Here is a 20,655-nt window from a genome sequence, read left to right on the forward strand (position 1 = left end):
ATAAATATTAAATTTCATTAAAAACGCTTTAAAACTTATTTGTACACCTAATAAATTAGCTTACCCAGCTTATCTTCAGCTTCCATTCTCTCCCATTTACTAACACCCTAAAAATACAAAAACAAAAATATAATAAAATCATAGAATGACGTTTAAAAGACAAACATTTCTTAAGCTCATTTACTTACAATTGCATCCTGAATATCTTCCTGGCTATCTTGACTATCTTCAGTTTGCGTAGCAGATTTCTCATGCGTCTGTTGACTATCTTCCATATCCACCTTTAAAACAAAAATACTTCTAATTACACAGCCTATAATTTACCATATGTGCACTATGTTAAAAGAATAGTACTCTTTGCAATATCGTGTATCAATTCATATATTAGGTTGTTCGGAAAGTCTGTTTCAAATTTTCTAGTTCATAATAATGCACAGTACTAATTTCGTGTAAATACGTATGTAATCTTTTAAACCGCGCGCCGAACATTCTACGAAACTACCGCAATAATTTAACTATCTAACAATTAATAGATAGATAATTTGTCTTGTTTTAATAGTTAGATAATTTAATTATCTAACAATTTAGTAGTACAATTTACAAAAGTAAAGGAGAGGGGGACGAAAGTCGCTTTGCGTGGAAAATCCACGTCGAAATCCACATGCAACAGGATAATCATGGAAGTCGTGTTCCTTTGAAGCAGAGGAGATGGGGTTGAGGTCACTTAAGATCACGACCTTAACAACATATGTCAAGATCAATGTTATTGGAGGTAATTGCTTTTTTCTAAGTATTTAGAAAGATGTATTATTATACATAAATTAAACTTTTAAGTCTAAATATCTCAGAAACTATAAGAAATCTAGTTGTTAAGGTAAAGTAATTTAGAAATCATAACCTTGACAATATATGTCAAGATCAGCACGATATCCCTTAATCTGCATAATTACCAAAAAATTTTTCATCTTTTCCAGCCCGTAGTTTTTTATATGTAAAAATTACCAAACTCACAGAAACTCAAAAAATAACTTTTCGAAAGTACAAATTTCAATCTTCAAAACCCTTGTTCTAAAGTTAAATTTCGTTTACTTTTTACGAAGATGTATATATAATTTTGAGCTAGAAGATTGAAACGAATTTCCGAACAAAGTAATATTAAGGCAAAACTTAAATTATAAATTGTAAATTTACGAAAAACATTTAATAATAAACCTTTATCTCTTTATCTATATGCAAATATTCGCTTTTTTTAAGAAAAACAAATAAAATGACGAGTAATAGATTACCTCTTCTATTGCTTGCTCTTGCAACATCGAATTTACATCTAGCTTCTGATGATAACTGGGTGTAGGTTCAAAGTAATCTATTATCCGATTAATTTCATCCTCGGTACGGTTGTGAACATTTCTCTTCAAACATATCTGTAGATCCATCTCCATTTCGCATACATACACCTTAGTACATACATCATACATTGTTAGCAAAAACTATTAGTATCGAATTTCTAATATATGTTGCAGGTAGTAAAAGTCTAATATATTTATCGACAAAAAAATAAAATTAATGCGATAATTCGATTTATTCTAACACAAGAAAAATCTATAATATGGATATTCACAATAGTCTCAGAAAAAAAATCATGTATGATATAATGAAATATATAAATTAGTAACTTACTTTAAAACCTTTTGTCTTGCCGAAACTCCACATCTCTTCGTAATCCGAAATCTTCTCGTTAATGCAGTCTAATATGATAAAATTGAAGAATCCATCGGTTATATTTTTCTTAAAAGCTTTAATAAGAGATGTCACATAACTCTGTTCCATAGCCTCTTCGTATTCATATACCATTTCCTACGAAAAATTATAAATTAAAATTAAAATAAGTATTCGTACACAATTGTTTTTTACATTACACATTCGCAATGGTTTTGAATTTATAAAATTACAAAGTATTTTATACAAATAAATTTTACTTTTCAACATAAAATAAATTATAGATTATTATTTAATAATAAATAGAGAAAATTTTTTCATATTATGAGATAGGAATCTAATATGAGATAGCAATATTTCTCCTAAATGTATGCTATCTGTTGGTTTTATCAACAGATTTTATTGCTCTTGAATTGAAAACTGTAGTGAATTGAAAAATTTAGTGGAAAGTTCGTTATTAGATCGTGCCTGTAGTCGTTGTAAAAAAAATATTTTAGAATTTGTTTGTCTTCAAGTTTCATTGAGATGAGTCTTTAAACATTTATTATTTAATAAGTAATAAATTCTGCGTGTAATGATAGAATAAAATCATATTAATAGAAAAATAGGATATATTAAATTGCTTAATTATAAAAGTTAGATTTGATAATCGTAAAACCGTAAGGCGTAGAACTCGTAATATGAAATACTCAGGATATTTCTAATATGAAATAACCCACTTCTACGCTCGAGTGACAATCGTTACTGAAGTATAAATGTTATTGTAAAGTGATAAAAAAGATAAAAAGAATAACCAGAATAAATATCGAGCGCTATTTCTGCTTGGTCCAACTACCTGCAGACAAGTTCTGGATACAATGCATCGTATGCTCATTCTGCTTATTTTAGAAACATTAAATAAAGGTTTTTAATTGCAAGACTGATGTACGTTGCACTTTATTATCAATTTCTGGGAGTCTCATATTATGAGCACAATTTTTTACTTTGCAATTTGCTCATCTTCTACATTTTTCTAATTAAAAAAAAATATTTGAAATCTTACACATTACAATATTTTAAAGATTATTAAATTCTCTTCAAAATACCTAACCTATTATTTTTTTAAAATTCTTCTCATAGACCCTCAGCAATTATCCAAAATAAATTCGGTAACTCATAATAAAGAAGCCTATCCTTTATATACTCTCTTAAATATTAAATATTATTAATATTGTACGAATTTTATATAATAAAGTTGCTATCACATTATTATAAAAGTGGAAGTCAATCCAAGTTCATTTTATATTATAAACATAAGTATTGTACCTTAACTATAACTTTCTTTCCATTATCATCCTTAATCTCTATTTCCTTTTCGACAAGAAAATAATCATCTAAACTCAATATTCTCGGCGCAGAACCACCTTGCTCGACTTCTTTATCCTACACAGTAAGAAAGTATCATAATTAAATATTAGGTGTGCCTGTATTGTGTTCCATTTGTAGAATATATGTAAAAGGATCCTTCCCCAATTTACCATTTATTGCGAAATTTCTGTTGCAATTTTATTATTCAATAGAGCTAAGTTTCAGCTTTAAGAATCTGTTTTTTAATTGCTTGGGGAACTACGTATATTAGTTAATTATTAATTTAATTTAATTCGTGATAGTACCGCGGTAGTTTATATGTAAGCGATTAAAACATCGAAGCTAGACTGTTCTAGGCTTCGTATTTGTATTAGTTATGTTCTTACATTAACGGTCTTTAGTATTGAATATTGTTTTATTTTTATGTTATATTAACATTATAAACTAGAAATTTATTTTATAAAAAATCTTATTGCTCGATTTACATAATTTTTTCTTTAATTATACTTTACATTGCAAAAAACGAGTAAAATCTAATTATATTAACTCATATTTTACATATACAAAATAATTATTTATGTAATAATATATTTAAACATTTACTATAAATATACCTTAATAAGTTTAGCCACAAAAGACTTGCCGCTACCGGGTGGTCCTCTGAGGATGATAGCTATTTTTGGTGGTCTGTTCTGGCGACCTGGCGGACACAATAAGTCATCGACCATCGTAAAATTTGGCATTTTTGCCAATTCCAGGGTTTTCGTAGTTGATTCCGCAACATTTTTCTTTGTATCTGGAGGAAGACTATAAAAGATTTATCTCGTTAGTAAAATAAAAAACGTACACTAATGGATAATTACATTATAATAGATTGATCGAAAAAAATCACTCGTCAAACAAAAGAACGAATGAACTCTCTGATCAATCTTGTAAAATAAAAGAATAATAATCTTTGTAATAATCAGCACGAGAATAAGTACAATAAAAAATAGAAATAAATATATTTTGTTATAAAAATTTTTCTCAGAAATTTTTTCTAATTATATAATAGTATATACACATAAATAACAATTTGAAAAAATATTTCGCAACAATCACTCTTCATTAAATATTCATACATAATTCGCTTTAAAAAGTATCAAACATTAATAAAAAAATTATTCTATATAAATAAACCGATACTATACACAAAATGGCATATTGTACATCATTGCACTTAAGCAATAAAATTTAGTACAAATATTATTAAAAAAGTTCGATTTATCGAACATAAAATATAAGAATGTCATTAAAAACAAAGAGATTAATATTGTAGATAAAATTACGACTATCTTACAGTAAATAAGTAAATTAAAAGGTATATTTGTTATATTTTACATATACACATGCAATAAAGTTGCATATTATAAAATTCTTTATGAAAGCAATGATAAATACTTGCTATAAATATCATGTATATATTAAAAAAACTACATTACAGGATTAAATTTTCATTATAAGTGGTAAATGCCATAAGTGGAAAATGGCACATAAGTAAGTATTCTCTCTCTATTTCCAGAGAGTAAGCAATTTTCAAATACATAATGGATTAATACTATAAAAAATCAGTTTGTTGAAAATACAAATATAAGAAATTATTACAATCAATATTAAAATTATAACTAAATATGTAGTTATAACTGTTCTACAATTATAGTTATATAAAAATTTTATGGTTTACTATAAAATCTTTTTAATTTATAAAGAATAACATGGTATGTTAAAAGCAACAATAAAAATTTGACACAAATATATGTTTAAGGTAAATTCATTTTTACAAAAGTATTTTTTGTAGCCTTGTCTGTCAAACAAAGACTTTTACACATGCAAAACAGCATTCACCCACATTGCATAAATTATATATTTCATATATGATATATCCATATAAAGAACGCATACTAAAATTATGAAAAATAATTAATATAGGTATAAACTTATATAGTAAATTTTGTTGATTATATGCATAATATTTAATAGCTATGCATAATTAACGTATAGTATTAATCGGACTGACCGTAGCACAGATATATTAAATTTGATATATCTGTTACGTCAGTATTACATGTAAAAATAAAGATTTTGTTAACATCGGATATCAGAAAAATTACAGTAATTATTATCCGGTTATTCAAATCCGAATATATACACTGATATCCGTCTCGGTAAATAATAAAATGGTATAGATCATAAAGTAGCTTAGAAATCTCTTGGCAATTTCAAAAATGTACAATTTTTTACAAACTTCGATAAATGTATCATAAATCATGTAGCAGCAAATGCATAATTGCATATGCGCAATATTTATATCGTAAAACATAATTGACAGAACATTAAGTTTTGCCATTGTCGGAGCATAATCGAAAAAATTAACTAAAACATGATTATAACACATCTCGATAGATTTTTGTGTTATTTTGATTTTATTGTAAATGTACAAGTAAAACCTTTAAACAGAAAGATGAAGATACCAAATTTAAAAAGTTTTTGGGAAGAATTTGGGACTTCTGGAGAATAATTTTTAATCTACAGAAATAATTTCTGTGGTATAAAAAGAATTCAATTTTACGATAAAAACTAATTTTTGTTATGTCGTATAATAACAGATACTATCTAACAAGAGTATACGTTATCCTATATATATACATATATATTATGTATAAAATATATCCTATATATAATTATATATTATATATATATATATATAATTTATTAATTCTTAATAATATTCACAAACTTTCCGTACAACGTTTAAACACTCTTTTTCAATACGTTGATTTTATATTATTTTGTTGTTTCTCCTGTAGTAGGCCTTATAGTGAACTTGATTGGATGCACTTAAGACTTGAGCAGAAAGTGAAATGACTAATCACAGTAGAAACTGTTATCCAACGTGTTGATTTCCTTACTACTTAAGTCTTAAGTTTTTTATGTGCCAAGGCTTTAAATGTGCACATTAAAGCCGTTGTATTCAAATCGACATAAATATTTATATATGCTTAATATAAATATACGAAAATAGATTAAATTATAAAATTCTTAATACATTTTATTGTAAAATTTGTATTTTATAATTTGAAATATTTGCATTTTATTTTTACACATATTAAATAAGTGTACAATAGCTTTATTATACACTAGTGCATTCAACCGAATTCGCCATTAATATTTTGTATTTCTATAAGGTATTTTCGAACATATTTTTTTGCTGAGATTCGGATCGAATCTAACAGTATTTTCCACTAGAAAAATTAGTACAAAACCAGTGCAATTGAGTGCAAATCGATTTACATATTTTCCAGTGTTAATAAATAATTTAATTCTTTTAAAGTTATAAGATTATCATGACAATAAGAATACGTAGATAAAAGAATTAAATTATTTATTAACACAAAAATGTAAATTGATTTGTATTCAACTGCATTCACAATCGGTGTACACATGTACATCAAGCATTAATTTTTCCAATGAAAAATATTATAAATATGCCATATAACATTTATGCATCATACTAAACAACTGTATACTGACACATTAATTACAAAAGTATTAACTATACCTTTTACTAATTAATATTTTTAACACATTTTATAATGCTGTATTTATTTCTTAATCTAATCTTTTGTATATTGCTCATTACTAGACAATTACACAATTAAAATAATTCGAATGTTTTTGAATGTTTTGAATCATTAAGTTTTATAATATTAATTTGAAAATGCAATTTTGCTGATTTTATTGTTCAACACAACAAAATTTTTTGCGAACAAGGGAACGATACTAATTATTTTCTCTATAGTTTTTTTAGATACTAAATATAAATCTGTTTCCTAATTTATTATATATCATAATTTTAAAGACTTTGTAATTAGAATTGCAAAAAAGAGCTATTTTTAAAGCTTACATATTTTGTCATATTATAACTACGATATAACATGACGTGCTGGAACAATTTCATTGAAATCAAAATTAACTATGTTATTAAGACTTTCAATCCTCAAAATGATCTTTTAGAGCCTCGACTGTGATTAATGAAATATTTATGATCTCTTAAATATATTAAATAAAAAAAAAATCTATAATGAAAATTAAGCGAAACTATTGAATAGTAACTATTGAATAGTCGCCACAGTTATATTAAATCGACGTCACAAACGAGAAATTAAACAATAATTTTTATTACGTATTATTTGTAAATAAAGACAATTTGGATAAAGAGAAATAAGATCGTTTTAAAACATCATAAAAATGGACAAAAACTATCCTTATCCCTCCGAACAGTTAGTAATCATAAAAATTGATAAAAGGCATTCAATAAGTGCTTTTATTCAATGTGCATGCGTAACCTATTTACACTTATACATATGTTCCTTTTATCATTTTTTAATGATTATTTACTGACTCAAGGGAGATAAGCATAGTTTTTTCGTTCATTTTTACAAATGTTTTAAAGTGATCTCATTGTTTTTGTTGTTGCCAAATTGTCTTTATTTATTAATGGTACATAATAAAAATTAACATGTTATTTCTCGATTACACTTTTGAGGCTTTCACGGGAATTTTCTTCAATTATACCAGAGATTTGCGAGTTATCAGAGCGAGAGGTGCACTGATACTCGTATCACCCCTCGCCCTGATTAAGTGAACGGCATGGTTCACGAAATGTTGGCATTAATAATGAAGAAAGACACGGCGATAACCCGCAAACCTTCTGGTATAAATGTTATTTCTCGTTTTTGACGTCACGATCCAACGTGACTTAATGGACTATTCAGGAACCTTAATCGCAAATTTTTCAAAACTGTGACGTGACAGGGTAATTTAAATTCCCATTCGTAGTTATCCGTGTAAAAAAAAAAAAACTATGAGAAATGAAAAAATTTTAAACAATATGAGATCTTCTTCAACGGACTCTTATAGTTCAAAAATAATACATTCCTCAAGGGCGAATGAGAGTGCAGCGTTGATCTTGATACGCAATAAATAATAACTCTTATTATTGAATTAAATTGAAAAATATCATTTATTCAATAATGGACAAAATATATACGTTTCGACTCATATAGAGTCATCTTCATTATTTATTGCGTATCAAGATCAACGCTGCACTCTCATTCGCCCTTGAGGAATGTATTATTTATGAGAAATGACTAATTTCGTTCTGGAACTTTTTTATTGGACAGTGTTATAAAGGAATAAAATTATGTTTTTTCGAAGTATGTTTTTTTCGTTCTTTTTGCAAGCCACTAAAAAATGACAATTTTTTAATTATATCATCATTATAGCAAATAAGTGATTTGTCATATAAACAAGATATTAAACTGTGAGACGTAATTGTAAACAATGATGCATGATTATATAAAGATAAGCGTAATCGAACTTATAGAATATTAATCCAAAATCAAATGATTATTGCTACAATAATTTCAAAATAAAAAATTATGTTTAAAAATATCACTTTCTACAAATAATACTATTAAAAATGTTATCGTATTTTTAAAATTTCCATGATATCTGATCTGTTTACTCTTGGATTATTTCTTTAATTAATAATCTAAATTTATTTGACAAAATAGATTAGTATAATGTAATTATTTTTAAGAAAATAAATTTTTTATTTAAAATCCTTCAAGTTAATGTTCTTTTTCCTCTAAGTATTTAATTAAATGTAGACTAAAGTTTCTGCAAACACAAAAAGTAACATTAACATACCTGGTTTCTTGTAGTTTTGTATCTACGACGTTTTTGTTTGCATTCTCCTGCCAATTAACATTTCCTTTCAATCTAAAGAAAATGGCATATATGTTTAAAAAATATATATCTCATACTTATTTTATATAATATTATCAGCTATTCTTATTAGCTACTATAAAAAGTCAAATAAAATATTTTTGTTATTTATATAATATACCTATTATCATCTTTGTCATTATCTTTATTTATTTCCTTTCGGGAACTGTCACGTATCTCTTGAATTCGTTCTGTATCTGAAAAATGATGGATACAATGAGACATACTCTGTTGTTTGTTCTTTATTTCAATATAATTCATAATTTACAGACATTACATAGTAAAACTAAATCGGTATTCCAAACTTAACAAACATATTCTACTTGTTGATTTCATTTTTATAATTATAAATAATATTCTTTAGATAAACTTTTGAAAATGCCCAACGCTCGATTAACATAAATTTTGGCAGAAATACTCCAAATGACGTCAAATGAATGCCCTTAAATGGATTTTCACCGACAAGGTTTAATGCCAAAAATGTTTAAGCAAAGTTATATACCACCTAAATGTATTACCATTACATAGGTCGCTATAAATCATTTCCAAGAGACTGATATATTAACCCTCTAAGATCTACCCTACTTTCATGCACCCATAAAGGGGAAACGAATGATGTGATAATTTCGCTTAGAAATCGTGTACCTCTCTCAAGCAGGAAATAGGCAAAATAAAAGTCGCTTCGCGTGGAAGTTGTACGCTCTGTAAGCAGGGGGAGGGGAGGGGTGAGAATCGCTTCAGTTTCACGTAGAAGTCGTTTGTAAAACAAAAATATATTTTAAAGCAGAAATTATACAAAAAATATATGTAAACTTCCATAACTTCATTCAAACATTTTTGACATTAAACTTTCTTGTCGGTGAAAATCCACTTAAGGGCATTCATTTGACGTCATTTGGAATATTTCTACCAAAATTCATGATAATCAGGCATTAGAATTTTTCGAAAGTTCACCCTATTATTTTATTACAATTAATAAAATAAGCTAATAAACTTTGAGCAAATGCTTTACTTTTATAAAAACTATATAAATAAAGGTTTGATAATTTTTTATCTATTTTTATAAATAAAAAATACAAACAAGTATTATTTAAATTGTAAGCAATAAATAAATCAATAACAATTTTGTATTTTTATATAAAATTAGATTTAAAAAATGTTAGTGTAATTCATCAATTCTAATAGTGCAGGTATTTTTTCATGTTTTCCATTTAATGAGGAATTAAAGTAACTGTATAATTACATGCGTTCATCACAAAGAAGATAGTAATATCAAAACAAATGTTGGCATTAATAATGAAGAAAGACACGGCGATAACCCGTAAACCTTCTGGTATAATCAAAACAAATATTATACATATATAAAGATCACAACAACAGTTAAAGGATAACATTTAGATGAACGCCTGAAAGCATAGGGTAACTTTGTGAATTTTTTATAATTAAATAATAAAATGATTGCAAATTCTTATTAAAGGCCTTTAATGTACATATATTCAAGTACACAAAACAATTTTTGTTTAATATTTTGTGTCAAGATGACGGCGCTGGAGCTCTGCAAATGAGACTGCGTTTTACTCATAGGTCTCCGGGGCTTGCAGCAGAAGTGCCGTACACTTTCACTAAGGACAAAAAGCAAAATTTTTTCATAATCTACATTAAATTTGCTAGAGAATTACACACGTATATTTTAGAATATTGATTTTTGTAGAAATGTTGAACATGTAAATACAAAGTTTCATTTTCATCCAAAAAATTTAGTAAAAAAAGTATTTATAACAAAAAAGTTTTTAACCGATCGTAAAAATCATATGTACTTCTCTAGAGAATTTAGTTTAACAACTGCTGTAAAAATTTCAAGTGGATCGGATAATTTTTTTTTTTTTTTTTTTTTTTTAATTAGGAAAACGTAGTCTCATTTGCAGAGCTTCAGCGCCGTCATCCTTGACACAAGAAAATAAACAAAAATTGTTTTGTGTACTTGGATATATGTACATTAAAGGCCTTCAATCAGAATTTCCACTCATTTTATTGACTATAAAAAATTCACAAAATTACCCTATGTTTACAGGGAGCCTGTCACATGAAGCGAAAATTACAACGAAACGGAATAGTGAAACCAATCAGAACTCTGCAATCATTACTTTGCTTTCCTTTCTGCGATTGTGATTGGTTTCACTGTTCCGTTCCGGTATTATTTTCGCTCCATGTGACAGCATCCTCAGGCGTTCACTTAGATGTTACCTCCTTAAGGATAAATTCCTGAGATCATTTTTTAAGACAAAATTCTAATACCAAAATGTCAAGACTTTAATAATTTTCGAATTATAAGCACTTAAAGTTATTGAATCATATCGCCTAAAGTACGTGCGCTTTCAGATGTAATACAACGGAAAATCCTATCGCACCTAAACGCGCAAATTTTGGGCGGTATAATTCAAAAACTATTATATCCTTGATATTTTGATATTAGAATTTCCGTTTTAAAATAATCTCAGGAATCTACCCTTAAGCATCGGTACGGTCTTTACCAAACACTACACTCTATATATAACATTAAGAATAAAAACATTCCAGTGTTGCTAAAAAACGAAATTCATATTAGTTTATATATAATTATATATAATTAGTTTATATATACATATAGGTATATACTGTATACAATTATAAATCAATTAATTCGGAAATAACAAAAACATTTTATTATTTCCAATTTATTTAACAATTTATTTAAACAATTTGTTTTAAAATTTAGATTATATGAAATTCTATTGTTCTTTGAAAAGAAATCAAAATTATTGTATTATTCATAAAATAATTATTCATATTAAATTACCTTTATAAACGTTTTTATCACTTTGATATTGGTCGCTCTGGTCATTATCAATTCGTTCGAAACTTCGAAATTCTGATTCGGAATTATGTCCTCTCTCTTTATAGTCAACATTCTCTTTCTTTTCCTCATCAATTTTTTTATCATTATTCGATTGCCAATCATGTTCCTTTCGATTATTATAGTCCACTAATTTGCACACGTCAAAATTCATTGTATTTTTGTAGTTCCTCGTTTTTCCAGCATATTTTCCCTTTGTATTTTCGTAGTAGTTCATCTTGTCATCATATTCTTGCAGATTCTGCTCGTCCTCCACCCAATTCCTAAAATCTGTCTTTGGATAATGATGTTGCTGCAGATCGGGCTTTAGATTTCCGTGACCGTAATCAAAGCTCTGGACTGACGACAGTTGCTGATCCATAATCGAAGCACGAGACATATGCCCGTAATCAATAATCTTTGTCGGTGTGAAGTGAAGTGATTCAACAATTTTTTTATCTTCGCCGTGATTATAATTAAACTGCTTCTGCACACAAAATTCTTCATCATTCTTTGGTCTCCTCATCAATAAATTAGGGGCATATTTTGATTGAAATTCGGATGTAGTTGTAGATTCACTGTATTGAGTTTTACAATCACCCACTTTCGGTTCAATCATAGTTCTTTCTGATCTTGATTTCTCGTCAAATGTACTTGAAATGTTCTTATCAATATTATGCTCTGCACCGGGCCTCTGAACTTTGCCAAACTTATCCTTCCAATCACTAGGTCCATATCCTGGACAAGATACAGTCTCTTTTTTATTAAGATCAGGTATATGTCCGATATATTCACTATTATTTTCTTTCTGCATTTCGATATTTCTATCAGGACAATTCCTATTAAATTCATCAGTCGGTTTCGGGCTTTCATATCTGGCTTTTTTAACAAAAATATTATCTTCAAACTGTTCTTTTCTAATGTAAGAATTTCTATGCAAATTATCGCCGCGATTAAGTAAAGAATCGCTCGGAGGTGGAAAATTTGAATTAGTTGAATCATTCATCGGATCTTTTGCTTTAAAGTCTGATGACCCAAAGGATCCACTATTACAATCTCGAGATTCAAATCGGCTCTCATTCCTCGGGTTATGTTGAAGTACAGCATCATTTGAATCGCAAGAACCAAGTGGAACAGATTCATTAGAACCGCGAGGACTAGTCAGATCTTCATTAGATGTCTGAAAATCAATAGCTTTTTCATCAGAAAAGTTAAATGATCCACTATTATCAAAAGGTCTCTTATCAAATGATGCTTCATTTGCTTTACCAAACTTATTAGACCCCATAAAACTGGACTGCGAATCGGAAGAACATCTAGTACCAAAAAATGTATTACTGGGCCCTCTAGGACCAAATGATCCTTCATTGGGCCCTCTAGGACCAAATGATCCATCATTGGGCCCTCGCAGTCCAAATGGTCTTTCGGACGTTGTTCGAGAATCTAAACGATCATTAACTCTTCTAGAACTAAATTGCATATTGTTGCCTCTAGGTCCAAATGGGCTAGGATTTCGCAAAGAAAACGGTAAATCAATTCCCCTTGATCCAATCTGACGATCCATGGGTCCTCTCGGGCCGAACTTCATGTTTATGAGCGCTCGAGGTCCAAATTGATTAAATAACTCATCTACAGAACCACGTGGATTAAATTTCTCACTATTTGGTTCAGATAACTCGTCATTACAATCTTGATCACCACATTGCTCATCATTAGATCTTCTAGGACTGAAACGATTTTCACTTAAGACATTAAGCCCAAATTGGCCATCTTTGGGACCTCGTGGACCCATAGAACCTTGCGATAAGAATGGACTTGAAGGATCAGTTAAAAATGCGCGAGAACATCCGGGACTAAACATTGGAGGTCCCCGAGGTGTAAATGGCATACAAGAATTAAATTCCATTCTTTTGGAGCCAAAGCTGTTATTAAAACGTAAATCGAATTGATTATCAGCTGGTCTCTTTCTATTAAAATCTTTGTTTAAATTCGATGGTATATTTTGATTGGAGTCCGTAGAAATGGGACACAAATTGGGTAATTCCGGTGGTGGTTCAATGTTCAAATCTACTGGTGGTACGTCATTTTCACCCATGAAGGGCAAACTTTCAGGCTTCTTGACATCATTATTAGAGTTATTTGTACTTTCGATGTTGCTTTGGATTTTATTATCTTGTTTCTTGTTATCCTGTTGCAAAGAATTATCATCGTTAATAATTTTATTTTTTTCTCCATTATCATCCTTTAAGTTGTCAGAAGAAACGATGTTATTTTGCTCAATAGAATTATCAGCCTCATTCACTTGCGTTGCTTCCATATCTTTTGCATCTGTAACATTATCAGTTTGCAGCGATGACTCAACATCAATAGTTTCAATATTTTCAGAACGTTTAACATCTTGTGGTTCAGTATTTGTTAGTTGGAATTGATTGGGATGCGATTTGATTTCCATATTCTTTCCTCGTTCATTGTAATCTATAGGATTATGTTTAGCAAAGCTATCTGGACGTCCTTTAAAAGGAGGTTCGTGACTGAAAAAGTGACTTCGTGATCCATATAATGAAGTAGAAATTTGACCCAAATCAGAAGAATGTGATTGAAAGCTTGATAATCCGCTACTCGCTGCTTCACTACGATTCGCTGAATTTTTCTGAAAATCAAAGGAACTTTTAAAGAGTGAGTGACCGGCAATTTTTTTAAAACTCTCGCTAAGAGAACCAATACCAGTGGACTTGTCGGAATCGATAAAACTGGGTCTAAATACGTCTCCTGCTGCTTTTCGCTTTTCCATGAGTTTCTTCAGTTCTGGCGATAGTTCGTTTGACGGATTGAATGATGAATTTCTAATGAAACTCCGGGTATTAGTACCGAAACTGTCTCGTCTATTATCAGATGAATCGTTCGAATCGAAATTACCTCTATCAAATCTATCATTCGGTCGAAAATTCTCGTTATTAGACCCAAATCGATCATTACCAGAAAAGAAACGATTAGTTCCAGAAACAAATTGTTCTCCACCTGGTGCAAACCGATCTGATCCAAATCGCTCATTATCTGGAAATCGATCATTTCCAGGTCCACGGTGATCTTTATCCATCCCGATCCGATCATTTCCAGGTCTGAATCGATCGTCCTCCGGTCTAAACCATTCATTGTTAAACCGATCACTTGGACCAGGACGATCTTTGTTTGGTTCGAATTGATCACCTTCTGATGTAAACCTATCACCTCCCATCGATCCAAATCTATTATTTTCGCTAAAACGATTATTTCCTGACGCAAAATGATCTTTTGTTGGCCCAAACCGATCATTACCTGAATTAAAATTATTCTGCGAGTTTAATTGATTATTCCCAAAATCATTGTAATTTTTTTCACCTCTTCTAAAATGTTGCGCTTCGGCTTCATCAAAATTATCAGTAGAAGGTCTGAATTCTTGTTCGTGCAAATTTGGATTAATATTATCTCGTCCAAAACGTTCATGATCACCTCTTTTGAAGTTGGGCTGTCCGTCAAAACTATGAGATAATCGATCATTTGGATGCATAAAACGCTTGTCCATGCTTGAAGAATCAGCTGAACCAAACGGAGGACAATCATTTGTGTTTGCTAGACCTGGTGCTTTTACATTTGGTAATTGCGTTCGATCATTATTAGAAAAATTTGGTGGAGGTTGCGAAAAATTTGGTATAACATTATTTGGCATATTCAGCTGTGGTTGTGCAAAATTTGACGAGATTTGAGATGGCCCAATATCCGACATTGAGAGCATCGGAGGCATTGTCGATATTCCGAGACCATACGTCGGTGCTTCTATTCTAGGATTATATTGTTGATTTCCCCATTGTTGCGAATTGGACCAATTCGGTACTGCAGGTCCAATCATATTTAGTTGTGATGGAAGTTTATGTATTCTTTGTGTGACAGGTTGATTACTAGAACTTGTGGTTTCTGGCATTGGTGGCGGTGGCGGTGGGGGCACTAAAGATGCAGAAATATTTTGCTTCCCTGTAAGACCCAAAGTTTTCCCAATACCCAATAGATTATTGATTAATCCTTGATTTTCAGTGTTCGATAAGATGTTTAGTATTTTATCGTCCCCAGATACATTTTTATTTTTTTCGACTTCTGCTTTCGCAGCAGCCTGTTTCTGTTGTTCGCGTTTTTTACGCATCTGTTCTCGTCGTTCGAGCAGCTTCTCACGCCATGAAGTCCATTTTGCTTCGTATTGTTTATACTGAGTCTGAAATACAAAGATACTATTTTAAACTTTATAGAAAATGTAATTTAAATTATTTATATTAGGTTATACATGCTTTATTATCTTAATGATTTTGATATCATAAAAATGAGAATTAGAATTAATTTTATTTTAACTGATAATATTATATAAAAAAAATAAATATTTTAAAATATATTTTTCAAAATAATGATTAAAAAAAGCATTGAAATATAAAAAAACACGGTTTTTCCAATTGTCGGAAATTATTTGTAAAATTATTTATATTCGTATTTTGACTTTAAAAAACAGTAAAATAAACTTCATCGAAAATAAGTCTTCTAATATGAATAATTACTTTTCAATAATATATATTTAATTACTTCATATAATTATATTGAAAATAGCATTTACCTTGTCTGGATGATTGGCGTTTTGTTGCTTCCATGTATTAAATTGTTGTTCCCACTGTTTGAACTGTACATCGAATGTTTTCTCAGCTTCAGTCAATTCCTCTTCAGAGATTAATTTTTTAGCACTTTTGGAATCACTAATTACATTACTACTGGATTTTTCAGCTGTAATATTTTCCCTATTGATTTCAGGTGGTAAGGGTGGTTGGCTTGTAGGTAGTGGTGGATTTGTTATATTTGCTTGTGACGTTATCTTATCAGCAGATTCTTTTGCAGGGAATAATGGAAGATTGTTCTGGTGTGGAGGTGGCATATTCGTAAACTGATATGTATTTGTTGTAGGAGGTAAAGGAGGTCGGGTATCCTCTTTAGGAAGAGGCGGTGGTGGCACACTTGATGTTACTTGCATCTGACCCGGCAAATTCATATTCTGCACTGGTACATGCTTCATCTCCTGATACTGAAAAGAATTTTCTATTAATAAAAAATAACAAATAAAAATTTTTAATATTTTTATAGATATCGAGCATTTTATGTACCTAAAAATTTTCTAAACTTTTGTAATATTATCTAACAAATCATTTAAGAAAAGAGTAGATAAAGATTAAAAAGTGATTACATATTCTTCTTTGTTTTTTTTAAATAATTTTAAACAAACATTTTATTCAAAAGAAGAAAGACTATTACAAAATGTTTCCATTGAAATATATTGTTTTCATTTATATGTTTATATACATATTTTATTAAATTTTTGTAGGTCTATATTAAAAATTAATGCTTTCTTTATCATATTTAATAAATAAAAGTTCAAAAAAATTGAAAAAGCTATATTCTTAAAAACATTTTTTTATTATGTGTGTGTATATATATATATCATACATCTTTAAGACAATATAAGATAGACCGAAGTAACGGGAAAGGAATAAAATAAAAGCTTAGGAATTTCAATCAAAATTAATTTTAATTACATCAAAATATAGAGCATTTACGAATCATCTTATTAATTTCCATCAATACGAGTCAATTATCAAGTCTCTCTAAATGTATAAATACAACTAGACAGACTCCACTGTGCAGCCTTGTTGATGCTATTTAGTAAACATGGAACATTGAAATGGCAAACAATGCATTTGCTGTAAAATTATATTATAATGAAGTCTGCACTCAAATTACTTGTAGAGAAGTTTTCTACTATTTTCGTCTTCATCGTTACGATCCTATATGTCATCAACTCATGCAAATTTTGGTTTCTTTGGTCAATCTTATATAATTATGTGATATAATCATTTTATACAAAATGAAACAATAGATCTAATGCTAATGCTTCAATAATAAATACAAATTGTTGATAATTTAAAAAATTGTATTAATTTATCCCTTCCAAAAATTTTATTTTATACTAATAATCTTATTACTATATATAGTTAATTTATACATTACATAATATTTAAATTATATCAATATATAACTTTGTATTATACCTTATCGCCATATTGCGTTTGCCATTGTTGATACTGTTGATTCCATTGTTGCCATTGAGCCCAACCTTGCTGTTGTGCCATTGCCCATTGTTCCGGTGTATATCCAGTAGGCGTCTAATATATATAAAAATACATATACACACACACACACAGAATGATGGATACTAATTGTAAGTAAAAAATTTTAGACAATTCCTTTCCTTTAGACATAAATTCAAAATGAAAACTTTACATATCCAAAACAATTTAATTTCAAAGATACAGAGTGTCAAAGCCGAAAAGAAATTTGGAAATCACTTGAGTTATGTTGATAGTATGTGTTTAAAGAAGATCAAGACCTGATATTTATATATATGTAGTTGATATATATATATATATATTTAAGACTGTCATAAATATAATTTTAAACTATGGTAAACTAATCATCATGACAATGATCACAACAGAACCATATATGTACATATATTAGAGCATTACTTACTTAAATCTTAAAGTAAGAATCGACTGTATGAACACCTAGTTATTATTCTGTTCATAAAAGTATTAAGGTACAATTATTAAACTATTAATTTGTTTTGTATCTCTATTTTAATACTTTTATATGCGGAATAATTAGAAGTATCATATATTGTGTAAAAAATATATAATTTCATTAAAAAAATTTTAGGTAATCTTGATTTGATTTTAAGAACATTTTCTGAAGGTTATCTTCTTTCTCCCTTGTAATTTTTGTCTAAAACATTTATGTCTTGAATATAAGGATTTTGAGATATTTTATTAGATAGATTAAAATGAATCACTCTGTATAATATCATATTATTATACTTTTGCATTTTATCATTGTAACATCTGGGTTCAACTCTATCGGACGAACTTGTAATGATAGTCCTGTCTCACATGCCTTTACAATACACTCGCATTGAGAACAAGAAAATCAATCTTTACTATTATCATTATATCAGCATGTCTGTATCGCATTATCATACACCATAAGAAAACAGTATCACAATCCAACAACACTAACATCTGTAAGAATCGCTGAAGAAGGACCTGTAAGTTCCGAAACGTACAACATTTTTTCATTTTATGTTCTCATTCATATTATAAATTTAAGAACAATATTAAATCTATTTAACTCTATATAGACCGTTATTTATTGTAATTTCTTTTTTTAATAACTTTTTAACGAAGGACGAGCGATGGTTAAAACCTGTTGGAGGTTATTTCAGGGTTATGACCTTGACAACATATGTCAAGATCAAGATCATCGGAGCTGCTTTCGTTATTATCAAGATTTACTCTTTATTTTCACAAAATTTCACTCTGCACAATAATATCTTCTCGAATTTCAGGGTACTCTATATATGTATGTTATTTATATATATTAATTTATTAATAATTGTTAAAAAAGCTGCATTTTATAAAGAATACAATATCTTTGTTTAAAGAATACTTACTGGTTGATTATAATATTGCATATAATTCTGCATCATGGTCGTGGTATCTGCGCCAGTTGCTGGTGTAACGTAGCCAATTGGTGGCTGCGACAATGGAGCCGTAACACCAGTTGACAACGGCCATTGGTTCCAATTTTGCATTTTGTAAATCTTCTATCAGACTAGCAAGCAGCTTGTTAGTCAGTCTAAAGGCCGTAGTCCATTCTAGGTGTAACATGTATTTAAACATGTATTTAAAGAAGATTTAAGTATATACTTTATTGTACATTACATATATATATATATATACATATATATATTTCATGATACCTGTTTCACTCTTATTTCAATATTTTTCAATTATTTCAACACTATACAATCGTATAAAGACGGTAAACAAATATAACAAAAATAAATCGATTAAACTATTTACTATTATATTAAATATAAAATTCGTTGATTACAATATCAAAAAAATATGATATATCAACGCTAATCGATTTTGCAGCGTACAGATATTTCTGATGTATAAATCAGTATAAATGTAATTCTCTAGAAATAAGATGTATATCATTTTTTGTAACGCTGCTTAAAATTCAATTTAAGTATATAATGTATTATACAGAGTGTAACTAAAAAAAACGTATGTGGAACATACCATGAAATACAGGACAAAAATCTAAGTAGAAAAGTTTTGAATTATTTTTTGATCTGAGTTTTCAGTTCATTGTTATACGATGTTAAAGTTAGCGAATTAGTGCCCGAGTATAGAAGGAAAATAGAGACGTAGCAAGGCGTATTGGAGCTGACGGTGGTAGAACGATGGTGAACAGCGAAGCGGTTGTAATTATCAATGGGTGCATCTAGAAGCACGACCGCTCACTGAGCACTCAGTAAGCTTTTTTATCTGATTGGCATATTCCATTAGATCTAAAAATATAAACCAAACAGGTACAAGAGCTCACTGAGCGCTCAGTGAGCTCTCTCTCTCTCTCCCCCTCCCTCCCCCCTCCTCCTCCTCCCTCTTTCTACACCCTGTTTAAAAAAAATGTTAAAAGTAAGAAAATGCAGTGCTTATTATAATTTTAATGAAATAAATAACTGATTAGTTCATCCTAAATCGATAATTTATTATAAAAACCCCAAATCATTTATTTTAGCTCTACACACACACTTTCTGATCTTTAACATTTCTTTAAACAAGATGTAGAGAGTGGGAAGGGGAGAGGGGAGAGAAGAAGAGAAATTGATAATTACAACCGCTTTGCCATCACCATCGTTCTCCCGTCGCGAATTCGTCAGCTTCACTCCGTCTTGCTACGTCCCTGTTTTCCTTCTATAC

General features: G+C 29.2%; 1 protein-coding gene across 2 annotated transcripts in view; it reads right to left on the minus strand.

Annotated features, from left to right (window-relative positions):
* LOC108778798 (uncharacterized) overlaps positions 1 to 20,655 on the minus strand; it is a 30,870-nt gene that overhangs the window by 2,349 nt on the left and 7,866 nt on the right. Inside the window, exons 2-13 of one of the 2 annotated variants that reach the window (XM_018546081.1) lie at positions 19,335 to 19,538; positions 17,878 to 17,991; positions 16,398 to 16,856; positions 11,729 to 16,007; positions 9,014 to 9,089; positions 8,815 to 8,886; positions 3,678 to 3,870; positions 3,022 to 3,138; positions 1,678 to 1,854; positions 1,287 to 1,454; positions 189 to 281; positions 65 to 107 (exon numbers count right to left, since the gene is read on the minus strand). In XM_018546081.1, coding sequence (XP_018401583.1) covers positions 65 to 107; positions 189 to 281; positions 1,287 to 1,454; positions 1,678 to 1,854; positions 3,022 to 3,138; positions 3,678 to 3,870; positions 8,815 to 8,886; positions 9,014 to 9,089; positions 11,729 to 16,007; positions 16,398 to 16,856; positions 17,878 to 17,991; positions 19,335 to 19,475 — 5,932 coding nt within the window. In that variant the 5' untranslated portion in view covers positions 19,476 to 19,538. Of the gene's footprint in view, positions 1 to 64; positions 108 to 188; positions 282 to 1,286; positions 1,455 to 1,677; positions 1,855 to 3,021; positions 3,139 to 3,677; positions 3,871 to 8,814; positions 8,887 to 9,013; positions 9,090 to 11,728; positions 16,008 to 16,397; positions 16,857 to 17,877; positions 17,992 to 19,334; positions 19,556 to 20,655 lie in introns of those variants that run through there. The other variant, XM_018546082.1, reaches the window with a different exon arrangement.

The sequence above is a fragment of the Cyphomyrmex costatus genome, unplaced genomic scaffold (assembly GCF_001594065.2).
Source record: "Cyphomyrmex costatus isolate MS0001 unplaced genomic scaffold, Ccosl1.0 scaffold51, whole genome shotgun sequence".
Lineage (NCBI taxonomy): Eukaryota > Metazoa > Arthropoda > Insecta > Hymenoptera > Formicidae > Cyphomyrmex > Cyphomyrmex costatus.